Consider the following 12,621-nt stretch of genomic DNA (forward strand, 5'->3'; position numbering starts at 1 on the left):
TGTATTTTCTAATCACACCATTAATCTCTGTAGTAGATTACAAGTGTGATAAATCATGTAGCTTTGAAACCAAAAGGGGATTGTTTAAAAAGTAATTCAATTTCTCACTAAGAGCATAATGAGCAAAGGAATGGGGTTGTTGGACATACTTGATGCTATCTTAGACTGACCCAGATCAAGTCCCTGGGCATCATGCTGAATATACAGTAACTGTTATTGTAAACTTTCGTAGGAAAAAAGCAGTACATACAGACATGGTTTGAAACAGTGGCTAACTGGCCACGCTGTCTCCGTATGAGTATTGTTTCTAAAACTATGGCACCTTTAGAAGTCCTTATTTCTAGTTAATTAAAATGTATATAAAACCATTAAAAATCTGAAAATCACCCAAAACTAGAAGTAGATGTATAGTATTCCTAATAAGTATAACAGATCAGCTATATTTCACAATCTAGGCTATATCATCCCCTAATACATATATAGTATGTAGTGGGCTCTTTTATGTATTGTTCTTTTTTCTTCTTCTCAGATTGGACATAGAGACTTTGATGTTGAGAAACGACTTCGCAGGGACCTTAAGAGGACACATGCCTTGCTTGCTGATCTGCAGCTTCTGGTGGCCTCCATGGGAGATTCTGGACCACCAGTGGACCGTGGGGAACTAGAGAGAGTTCATATCCAGGTAAAATTTTATTTTTGTGTAACCATAGTTGATTACATGTCTTAATGATCTTGTGCATACCACCTGACTGTCATAGGGTGTGTTTTAGTGCATCAACATGGTTTTTATTACACACGCTTCTTTACTGTGTATTGCTTAGGGAAAATCAGATTAATTGCAGTATGTAATAATTAAGCTTATATATACTAATGTTAGTAAGGATAGTGGTCTTGACATATCACAAATACATATGTATCCTTAAAATATCATTAATTATTTATAAATTATTGTGACATCTGTACCCTTAACATTTAGCTATAGATTATCTACACTGGTGCTTTGCAAAGGTTTCCTATGTCTGCATTTGAAAAAGGTGATTACAGAGAAAACCAACATGGTGTTTTCTTGAAAACTTACAGTAGTGTGGCTTATGTTTTCACATTTCGGTGCCAACCAGGTATGTGATACATGGTTGGCAAAATGGATCCCAAATATCTCTGTGATCACTACAGGTAATTCCTAAGCAATTATTTCTGCAGGGGATGCTGCCGATCGGCTCCTAAACCTATGATATGACATCATCCCAATGTTTCACCTCACGTATAGTAGAAAGGGAAAGGAGGGGCAGTTACAAGGGATATAATCGATATCCACAACTGCCCTATTGACAGCTATGGTGAGCTACCAAGTCTTATTGCCTAATAGGATGATTAGCCCCTAGTAAAGGGCCTAGGGCTAGTCGACAAAGGTCACAATATGCCACTGGGGACAGTACCAGCATTATCGGATCAACTTTCTGTCTGAAAGCCTGTCACTTCTTCGCACATCATTAAAATATTGCATGAACCGATCAATCAACAATCAGAAAAATAACAACAGAGATTCCAATGGGGAGGAATAAGCATATAAGTGCAGATATCGTGCCATTTCTGCACACAGGTGATATATTGCTTATTTTCATCTCTAAACATGATAGCATAAATTTGAGTATATAATACTGTAAAATGTGGGGTTTGGGAAGAGTAATGGATATAATTTAATTGTTCATATTGCTGTATACTTGTTACAGTTAAATATAGGTAATTGTCTTAATTGGCAATAAAATCATTACAAATTACATTTCATTTAACAGGAAATATGATATTGACACCTACTTTAATACAACGTAGCACTACTATGTACCTTTTATTTACATTGACAGAAATATGACAATAAATAAGTGACACATCTATGTAAACTAACAGAAACAGAAAGAAATCTTGATGTTTAAATGAGAAAGAAACAGTGTGGCCATATAATAAATTAGAAACACTGTCACAGATCAGATTATCCCTGATCCTAGTTCTTTTACCATTGTACAACATACAATGAATAATATACAATATTCTGACCCAATATAAACATTACCGCTGTTATGTTTCCATTGTGTTGTATGTGAAAGCTGCCATATTGCTGTGATATAAAGAGGAACTGCATGGTAATAAAAATCCCTAGGAAGTGTATTGCAGCTATCTGCTTGGATGTGATGGATGTGATAGGAAGCTACTAATATAATCTTCATGGAAGAATCATGGGAAATAAGAGCAAATTAGTATGAAATGACCTGGCTATGTTGTATGCCAGTGATTGTAATAACCTAAAAGTAAAACTTTAAATGATAATACACCCTAACTGCCTTTAGATTGTAAGCTCCTTTGAGCAGGGCCCTCCTCACCTGTTTTTTCTGTACATCAAATTGTTCTGTTACATACTACTTACGTCCTGTTTACCCATTGTACAGCGCTATGGAATTTAATGGTGCTATATAAAACAATAAATAATAATAACGTCAGATGTGACTGTCGCACTTTAAATTAGTTGAGTAGTGCAGAGAAAATCACTTTATATTTCAATGGTCCCATGTAAAAGAGCTGTCCAAAAATAACCCCATATGAGTCCGCCAGTAGAAGCATTCATTTATCCAACGGGCAATACGTGAGTAAGAAAAGTGGGAAATTATTACAAGTACAAATGCTTACGAGTTTGTGTGAACAAGGAAAACCCAAAGATAGTCCATATGTACTGATGACAGGGCCGGCCCAAGGCAAAATGCCGCCTGGGGCGAATTTTAAAATGCCGCCCCCCCCTTATCTACCCTTCCTCTCCCTCCGTCCCTGCCGCCCCCCCATTATCTACCCTTCCTTTCCCTCCGTCCCTGCCGCCCCCCCCATTATCTTCCTCTCCCTCCCCCCCCCCTCCCCCCCGTGCTTACCTTTCAGCAGTCCTGCGGCGAGTCTCCCTGTTCGGTCTCGGTGCCGGCTTGTAATGCTGAGCGCCGGAAATCTTCCGGCACTCAGCATTACAAGCCGGCACCGAGACCGAACAGGGAGACTCGCCGCAGAGGAGAGAGAGAGGGGCGCCGAGCGGGTACTGACAGCTTGGTAAGCGAAAACCACTCGGCGCCCCTTTCTCTCTTTCGCTTTTTTTTTTTAAAAAAAGGGCTTGGGGCGGCAAAGTGCCGCCCCTTCAAAAGTGCCGCCTGGAGCGGTTGCCCCACTTGGCTCCATTGTCGGGCCGGCCCTGACTGATGACATGCGTTGCAGTGCCCTGCATGCCTTCTCATCTAGAACACAATTCTGAATAGGTTTGGCTTTGAGTGCAGACTAACACTAAACTTATTATAATAATGACCAATATCAGTTTCTGATGAGTTAGGTGGTTGACTTATTTTGAATTTCTGCACAACTCGTCCCAATCATTGTTTGTCGACCCTTATGGTCTCTTCTGTCTTCTCCACTATTAATGCAGCCATGTTTTTTATTATAAGAAAAACGTAACTTATGACATCTTAGTGCAGGCCTGAACTGGCCATTGGGCAATCCAAGCATATGCCTGGTGGGCTAGTGCTCAATGGTACCTCTCCCAAAACCTGTGCAGCAGATCCTGTTCTCCTTCAGCCGCTGGTATCATAAACATTCATGAGCGTTGTAATAATGTATGCTCTAGCTTGAGGCTACATGTCTCAAGCAGGTGGCGGCTGCACAGACATTTTATCGGCCGCTGGCCTTGTATTGCCAAAGCCAACGTTAATCCCCAGTCTGGCTGTGTCTGACACTGAGCTACAGAATGCAGCAGGATATCTCAACTCACCTTTTACATCATAGGAATAATTTTTGAGTTAAATTATGTTTTTTATAAGACTGCAAAGTAATTCTTGGTTGTAGTCGGGAGAGGGCATTTATCAATATAAAGCAAAAAATATGTTTATTCAATTATAGATGCAGAACAAGTTAAGAGTTGCCAGCAGTGTGTCCTTTGCTTTTTCAGCATTAATTACTTGAATGTCAATACTGTTGACATGTGAGAGGTCCACACCAAATGGAATTATTTATGTTTAATGTGCTTTATATGTGTATTTCACAGGGAGGTTTTGATAAGTGGATCAACCTTTCAACAGAAGTGGTACAGGTGAATACACAGAGGGGACTTAAAATGCATTAGGATAGGCATACGACTTTCAAACATAATGCAAAATCAAGAACCAAAGGTAAAGGTTCTTATCTGCCCTCAAATTCTGTGCTCTAGAGCAAAGTTTGAAAAGCAGTCTTATTATTATAGCAACCAGCAGACTGGACCATTCTATTGGTTGAAATGGTGATTATACTGTTCAATCTTTGCACCAGATTTAGCATTTTGCACCAGAATTACTACATATTTATCAAGAAAATATATACCTGGCTTAACCATATCTTAGAGCCTTGCAGACTAGGCTACCCACCATCACCTTCATCAGCTCACCATCATCTAGGGGCCTATCCCTCAACAGCCTGCATCGTGAGGGAAATGGGTGGAGAACAGGGGAAAGTGGGTTGGTAGTTGGCAGAATGTGGGTGAAGAATGGACATGACAACACTGCTCCCTTTCCCAAAGACAGGAGAAATTGATTCAGAGACCCATGGAAGTGGGGCTTCATTTGGAGACTTTAGGTCAAAGCCAGAGAGATCCCAGGTATACCAATTTCTATCATCAATGGAATATTTATGCTGAGCCATTCATATATAGCACTTTAGCCTATATATTTTATTTTTATAAATAAGGCCATAATTATTTAGTTTGATGTGCACTGTGTGATCTCTTCAATATTTGTGCACATAGCAAATACATTTTAGAATTCTGTATGAGAATAAAGCGCTATATTAGAAAATAGTTTGCAAAGAACAGATGATATAGCTGTTACCCAGTCTATAAAGAATTCGCTGTTAAGCGATCTGCCAGGAGAGCATCCAAAAGGATTGAGAAAATGAATGAACCAATGGGCTCTTTGCCGCATCCTGTTGTGTTAAGTGTAGTAAATATGTTCAGTCTGTTATAGCACAGCTTGCCTCTGTGTGCACAGTTTCTCAGCCCACTTATAGACTGATCTGTGCTTCGGCGTTTGGATGGCATTTGTTTAAACTAGGATTGTGCATTGGTGGTCACTGCAAAGGGTTGTTACTGGCCCGAAACAGTTGGAATTGTCCTACTCTGTAGCTAAAAACACCAAAGCCAAGAACTAAAAGCCAGTATAGAGCAAAGGGGTAGTTCATAAATCATTTAAACAGCGTCAGAGGTTTGAGAAGACAAAAAAATAATTGTATTAATAATAGTTTTAATGGAGATTCTCTGAAAATGAGTATTCATATAGAATACATAGCACATCAACTTAATTTTTTTCATGTATGCATCACATGACCATAACATTACGCTCATTTCTCTTTACTCTGTGTATAAGAACATTTAACGGTTTAAAAGTTGTTTTATTTTCCTTATGACCCCCTTTTCCCACTTAAGATTTGTATTAAAGATAATTTTCATACATATTAAAGGAAACATCAGATGGTTACATGTTTGATCACATATTTATGCAAGGATTCCGCACAGCGGCGCAATGTTCCAAATTACAGAGGAAACAAAGTGCAACATACATCCTATGGCCCTTACTTTTGAAGTTCCTACAGATACTGTGGCACAAAATTCTAAACAAATGGATACAAAAAGTGGGGGGCTACCTTTTTAGAGGGCCTTCAGAGTAGCATTGCAAAAAAGCCAAGGTTCCTTTTTTAAAAAAAAAATAAGGCTGGAAATAACTTGTAGGTGTACAAAAACTCTGTATGTTGTTTTTGGGTGTTGGACTGGTAAGAATTTACACTATTTTCTTGTAAGGTATTGACAGTTTTCATCAGTTTGGAAGCAAAGGCCAAGGCAATTTGAGGGACACAGACTAATAGTTAGCAGCTGTGATTGAAAAGAAAATGGAATTTGGATGTGTTCTATTTCAGAAAAGGTATCGAAATGGTCCAAAAGATAACTAATAGGCGCACAGAAGTGAGAGCATCCTGTGCAATTTACTGCCGTTGAACAAATAATAGAATTGAGCTACACAAGTGAAAGCAGAGGGCTGCAAAACCCAGTACAAAAAACAATGTTTACTCTCTATCCAAAGAACATTTAGATGCCTGCTGGAGAAACAAAGATTTATGCCAAGATTCGCTAATCATTATTAGATTGAGAGCAAAGTTAATTATCCTCCAAAATAATACTATACTTGTTAAGCTAATGCTGCTAAAATATAAAGGCTTTTTGCACAAGCCAAAGCTCTCTGTTCCCTGCCTGAAAGGGTTAATAAAGCAATGTAAGCTCTTTCCAGGTGAAAAGGCTCTGCAGACATTTGGGTGTCTGACAGTAGGAGGGAGAGTAGGCTGTCAGCCTGTATAGGATACTTTGCGGAAACCTGTTTTGGATATTTATTCTGTTTTTTTGTAACTGGGAACAGAGTAGCTGGCCAGAGTGCTAGAAATGAAAGTGTTTGTTTAGTTAATCTCCAAACTGGATTAGGATTTGATTTTGTTTATGTGTCGGATGCTTAATGTAATGACACAGTCCTTTGTATAAAATAAAGTTTGAATTTGAAGGCCACAACTCGGCCAACCTGTCATAATATGGTTAGGTTTTATTGTAATATTCTAATTCCCAAATAGCTTTGGGAAATGGGTGGTCTGCTGTGTACAATCTCAGGACAGGTGACCCACATGGCTTGCACAGGGCTCTCCAAAAAGGAGTAAAACATTCAGAACCAGAGAGACTTCATGAAACTATCTGAAAATACTAGAGATTAAAAAACAAAATAGTAATAATAGTGAAACTGTACACAGCTACAGAAACACTTATTTTAGGTTCCCAAATAATATATAATTGTCCCAAGAACTAAACAAAACTAATCTATGGCAATCTCTTTCTAAAAAGAGTCACTTACAAACAGTAGAATGTGGATTAACAGGAAACGTAAAAGCGAAATAAAACAGCAAAGAAACACTGTAAAAATCAGAGATGTCCATGGACATGCAGAGGCTTGGCTACCTCGTGTATCCTGCACTCAGGACAATAAAGGACAACATCCAGAAAAGCAGAAAACATGCCCTACAAGAAAGAACTGAAATGTGGCAAATTACTATATTAGGAACACATTGGGCTTGAGTCAAAGACCACAATCAAGAAACAGTGGAAATAGCACCTATGAAATTCAACTTAGTAGCCATGCTGTTGCTCCGAGCACGGGTCCCCCAACCCAACCTCAAATGGCACACAGAGAAATTGAAACAAAATGCCCATCAATAGAGTGGATTACCTTACAGAAGAGGCGTGCTGCACTGGGTCCTCATACTTAGCATTCATTTTAAAAGTTAAAAGTCCACATACAAAATGCCGACATTTCCACTTTTACCTTGCCCTCAAGTTAATACATACAGCAAGCAGCCATACCATCAGCCAAATAGGCTTCAATTGACAGGAGCATTTATCTTGTAGACTTCAGTGCCTTATAGTAAATGTTCATGTTTCATTATTTTACATTAATAGTTATGAAAGGAAATGTAGAATAAAACTAATATATAAAAACAACTGCCAGCCTTAAAAATTTAATTGCTTCACAATTTCATGGTTTTTTTTTAACCAGAAATGTCTAGTCCTAAAACAAAAACAGTTTTCTCTTTCAATATACTCAGGTAAATATGTTTTCATACATTTTTTTTTTATAGGTAGTTAATTCAAGTTAATGTAATGTTAAATAATGTGAAGTGGTTTTTCTTAGAAATATGAGGCAGACAGGATAGACTTGCTGAAGACAGACTTCTCAATGTCAAGGACAAAAGGTTTGAACTCATCAAAGGAACTGTTGTAGAACTGAACTGCATAGGATTTGCCTAGAGTCATGCAATATTATACATAATCTAGCCACACAAAGCAAGTCCTGGTTCAGAGCCTACTATGTTATCAAGTGCAAAAAAATATGATTAGTGCCTAAGTGATAGCTAATTAAAAATAGGGGTTATTCACTAAATAGAGACTATGAATTTTACATGACAGTAGACTTGTAAATTCGGATTCTTCCCAATTTGAATTTTAACAAAATTTGCCAATTCCATCATTTCTCACTCACTCTTACTCACACTTTCTCAAGCTCTCTTACACTATTATTCATGCTTTCTCACTCTCTCTTACACTCTCATTCACAATCTCCCGTGCTCTCTCTCAATGTCTCCCTACCTTCTCCACAGACTGATTCCATGCCCCAGTCTCAACCAGAGGGTTGCAAAACCTTGCACAACGAACATTGTTTACTCTCTAGGCAAAGAGCATTTAGATACCCACTGGCAAAACAAAGATGTGTGCCAAGATTTGATAATTATTATTAGATTTGGAACAAAGTTAATTATCCTCCAAAATAATGCTTTACTCGTTAAGCTAATGTTGTTAAAATATAAGGCAAAGGCTGGAAGCCAATCCTTCAGAATATTTATTTTATTATAGGTAGTTAGTTGAAGTTAATTGAACGTAATGTAATGTTAAATAATGGAGTAGTGGGGGAACGGGGGAGAGGCAGGAAATGAAATATGTTGTGCTAAAAAGAATGGTCCAAAAACAAAATGAAAAATGAATTCAAATCTTTTTGGTCCATTGCACAAGTCTTATGACCAGTTTGTCCCTTATTGTAGTAGAAAATCTCTGGAGTGGCCACTTATGATCATACCTGGCAACTTCCTAGGGTAGGCTGACCCAGAGCTCAAGAATGTTAATAGCACAAAACAAAGTAAGGCAATTAAGATTCAATCCCAGTTTGGGATTGAAACTATCATTGATCATAATTTCTAAATGTCAAGGTAAGAGGGTTTGTGGCTATATAATGCATTCACTAACAACCTTAAGTAATAGATTTATTACTGTGGGAGTGGAATTACACTCAAGGAGACCAAATGGCAAGGACATGTGCCAAAACCTTTTTATAACAGAAAGACAATGAAGTGCTTCAGGAGGTCAGATCTAGTAATACAGTTGAGTATTAAGCACATATGGCTATTTTATTAGTCTGCTGCCTCTCAGAACAGTGATTACGCAGATGCAATAAAGAAGATTTGTTGGAACTGTAGAGCAAAATTTTCACCACTGGCTATTATGATATTAACTGGCTGCAAATGTCTTATATTGATTTTTTCAAATGAGAGTTATAATGTGGGACTAGAAATTGTAGTAAAGGGCATGCAAAGAGAAAGAATAAAAGGGTCATTGAAAAGCAATGCAATCCTGACTTTAGTATACACATATTTGCACACTCCTTGAACAACAAATAATCAATACTAGAGATAGGTACTATAATGTTGCAAATTGTTTAGCCAGGGAAAAACGTATGCATCTCAATGTAGTACTATCACTAGTACTATTGTTTCGCCAAACACATCTCCTGGAAAGCCTAGGAGCTCTGGGGCAAGTATGTGTGAGTGTGTGTGTTTCTGCAGAATCCCTCCATTCATTCCGAGGGGGACCACATGAATAACTGGAATGTACCTTAAACTCCACAACCATACTTAGCTCTGATATATAAAGCCAGGATACTACATTTTCATTCTACACATGGACTTGTTAATTTAATTAAAAATCTTAGTTGTATTGAGACCAAACACATCTCTTGCTCAGAAAATATCTGGTGGCAGACAAAAGTGCAAATGCATATGTGGGATTGTGCAAAGTGCCTTATGCAGTGGCAAGGTTAATAACACATACATTAAACAAGACTTCTTTGCTCTTATATACATTATAGAACCTGCTTAGACTAAACTCAAGAGCGTGTCGTTGGCTTTCGTTTTCAGCCAATGGATTAAATAATGACTCACAAAATATATTTTCTGTTTTAATGTGCTTTTCTTGTATAGATGTATATATTTCACAACGCCTCGAGCAATAAACTTATTGCATTAGGCTGCCAGACCAAAAAGCTGGTGCAGTAATTAACTCATATTGTATGTATTTTTACCAGTAGCAAGCTCAACCTTTGCAATCAGCAATTAAAATTTAATGTATGCATATAGCAAGGGACATGATAATGCTGCACAAATCACATCTGTGTGTGGCAGATGTTTACACCTGTCTCCAAGGAGCAACAGAGGATTGGAAATAGAAATACTTGGTAATTTTGGATCACATCGTTTAAACAATCGGCATGAAAAGGGGGTTGAATATGTGCTGACATGTTTTTATTGTAGCGGACAGATTTTCTCCCCACTGTTTATTGTAAAGATTATGTCGTAAAACCCAGTATTGCACATCCTCATAAAAACAGCAAATTTTTTTTTTACCCAAATTAAAAAAAAATCGGCTAAAAAGTCTGCATAGCTTCTAATAGTACGTTTTACCCGCTTGCTGTCAGAAAAACATACTCAGTTGTTTATTACTCTACATTTGGACAGCAGCATAATAAATAAAACTACAATGATATTTGACTAAATACCCCACCTTGATCCATATAATTACATGTAATTGTAGAAGAATATACATGAAGATTTGAAAACATTGTATCTGATTTTTATGGCTGACATTCAGTTAAGTAACACATGGGGTATTCTATTTAATCGTAATGTTTTACTTTACCACAGTACAGCTAATTAGGATTTGGGTTCGCAAAGTTTTTCTCACCGCTGTGTGAGAGCCTTAAGTTCACATTGCCCACGTTTCTAAACGACTCCTTTAACATAACCGGAATTTGCATGATTTCAGATCGCTTAACGTATCCACATGAATTTTAATGCCATACGACTACCACAGTCATGTACCAGTAGAGTTCTCTGCATTTCAGCAGTATTCATATACAGGTGTACAGGTATGATGCCAAATAGTAGTGAAGCACTACTACAGCACTATCTAGGACTGTCTTGTCTGCTGCAGAAGAATGAAATAATGGATACTTTTTGCCCAGAAGAGGTATGAAATACCTACAGAAACTCAAATTCTGCAGGTGGCTGGTAGACCAACAGGAAATATCTTTCCACTGATTAACTGGTTTATGTAAAAATAAATAAATAAAAAAACGCATTAAAAAAATGGTGCTAATACTAGCAAATTAAACAAAATATAGACATTGATGATAATTAGAAGTTTGCTACAAAAAGAGTGGCTTTTCATTTGACATCTTGGTTTAGCAATGATTTAGTGGGCTTATTAATCTGACATCACAATGTTTCTTGAAAAGTTTATAAACTGGATATTATTTAGGAACTCAACAGAGTCACAGGTGATGGCCACCTGCACAGTTAATGCACACCTTAATTGTTTAGTCACCATAGCACATCCATGAGGTGTGTCCAGAAAATCCCATGAAATGTTATAATACTGGCTACGCTACCTTGTATATCCTATTTCATGGCCCCTCTGTATTAGGTAACATACCCACAATAGTAAGGTTTTAAGTGTTCTCCTTATTTGAGTAACTAAACTATTGCTCAGCCAGTAGGGTATCTAATGACTGACAGGGCATATGTGGTTATGGCGTGGATCTTGTTCTTCCCATTGAGATGGCTCTTCAGTAGTTGCCTTATCCTTTGGTGGTACTTAAATTTTGCTGCCTTCCTTGCCTTCTCATCATGATTCCCATGTGACTGTGGGATACCAAGTCTCACCGCTGCGGGTCCCCTCACTGGCGGACGGAGGTCTGTCCGCAGCTCACGGAGACCCGATGTCTCTGCCGCGGGCTCCGATACTGTAACCCCGGGTTCTGTGGGCTGCCGGGCGCTCCCCCCGCTCGTGGCGCACGGATGCTCGGGGCGCCACTTGTTCCCACCGGTGGTCGATCTCTTGACCGCCGGTACGGGAGAAGGAGGGGCTGTTTGGGGAACTCCTCGACGAGCAATCCTATGATTGCCCGTCAGCTCAGGAGTTCCCAGGGAGTTACTTACCTCCCCTCCGGTCGTCTGTCACTTCTCTGGGGGAGCAGCTGTGCTGCGAGGCAGGTCCCGGGGAATTGATGGACGGCTGAGAGTCGTGGCCATGACGTCAGCTGGAGGTGGGGCTTGAGAGTGGCCAGATTTAAAAGCCAGTCTGTGCTACTCTCAGGCACCCTGTTGTGGTCTATTCTAGTGCTCCTGTGTTTTGCTGCGAATTGATCTGTGTTTTTGACCCTTGCATTTCCTGACTACGTTTTGCCTTACGATTCTGTACCTCTGCCCGTGATTCCTGTGTACCGACCCGGCTTGCCTGACTACCTCCTCGTGTTTTGAACCTCGGCTTGTCTGACTACCTGCTTCGTTACCGACCTGGCTACCCCGACCATGCTTCTGTGATAAACCCCTTCTGTTCTGATCTGCTGGTATACTGCATATTGCTGTTCACCTTGCATAGAACTCAGTGCATACCTACATTCTGCCTACACAGAGGCCTCCTCACTGTTGGGATCATCTAAGTCCTGGATTATCGCTGTCGAGGGCCCCTCTCTCTTCAGCGGTTCTCTGGGCAGAATAACTTCTGCGGTGAGTGCCTCAGGTGTAGCAGACGCTACATTACAACAGGGTCATGGATCCTTCTGAGTTAAGCAAGGTGTTATCCTCCCATGAACAGTTGCACCCCCAGAGAAGTGACGGATGACCGGAGGGGAGGTAAGTAACTCCCTGGGAACTCCTGAG

At 39.2% G+C, this 12,621-nt stretch overlaps 1 protein-coding gene across 1 annotated transcript in view; it reads left to right on the forward strand.

Annotated features, from left to right (window-relative positions):
* The window catches only part of LOC149290215 (unconventional myosin-XVIIIb-like), a 219,670-nt gene that overhangs the window by 130,692 nt on the left and 76,357 nt on the right, over positions 1-12,621 (forward strand). Inside the window, exon 34 of the mRNA XM_089489442.1 lies at positions 530-682. Coding sequence (XP_089345568.1) covers positions 530-682 — 153 coding nt within the window. The remainder of the gene's footprint in view (positions 1-529; positions 683-12,621) is intronic.

This window comes from Sceloporus occidentalis, unplaced genomic scaffold (genome assembly GCF_023333645.1).
Source record: "Sceloporus occidentalis isolate IW3139 unplaced genomic scaffold, rSceOcc1.0.p SCAF_40, whole genome shotgun sequence".
In the NCBI taxonomy this organism is placed as follows: Eukaryota; Metazoa; Chordata; class Lepidosauria; order Squamata; family Phrynosomatidae; genus Sceloporus; species Sceloporus occidentalis.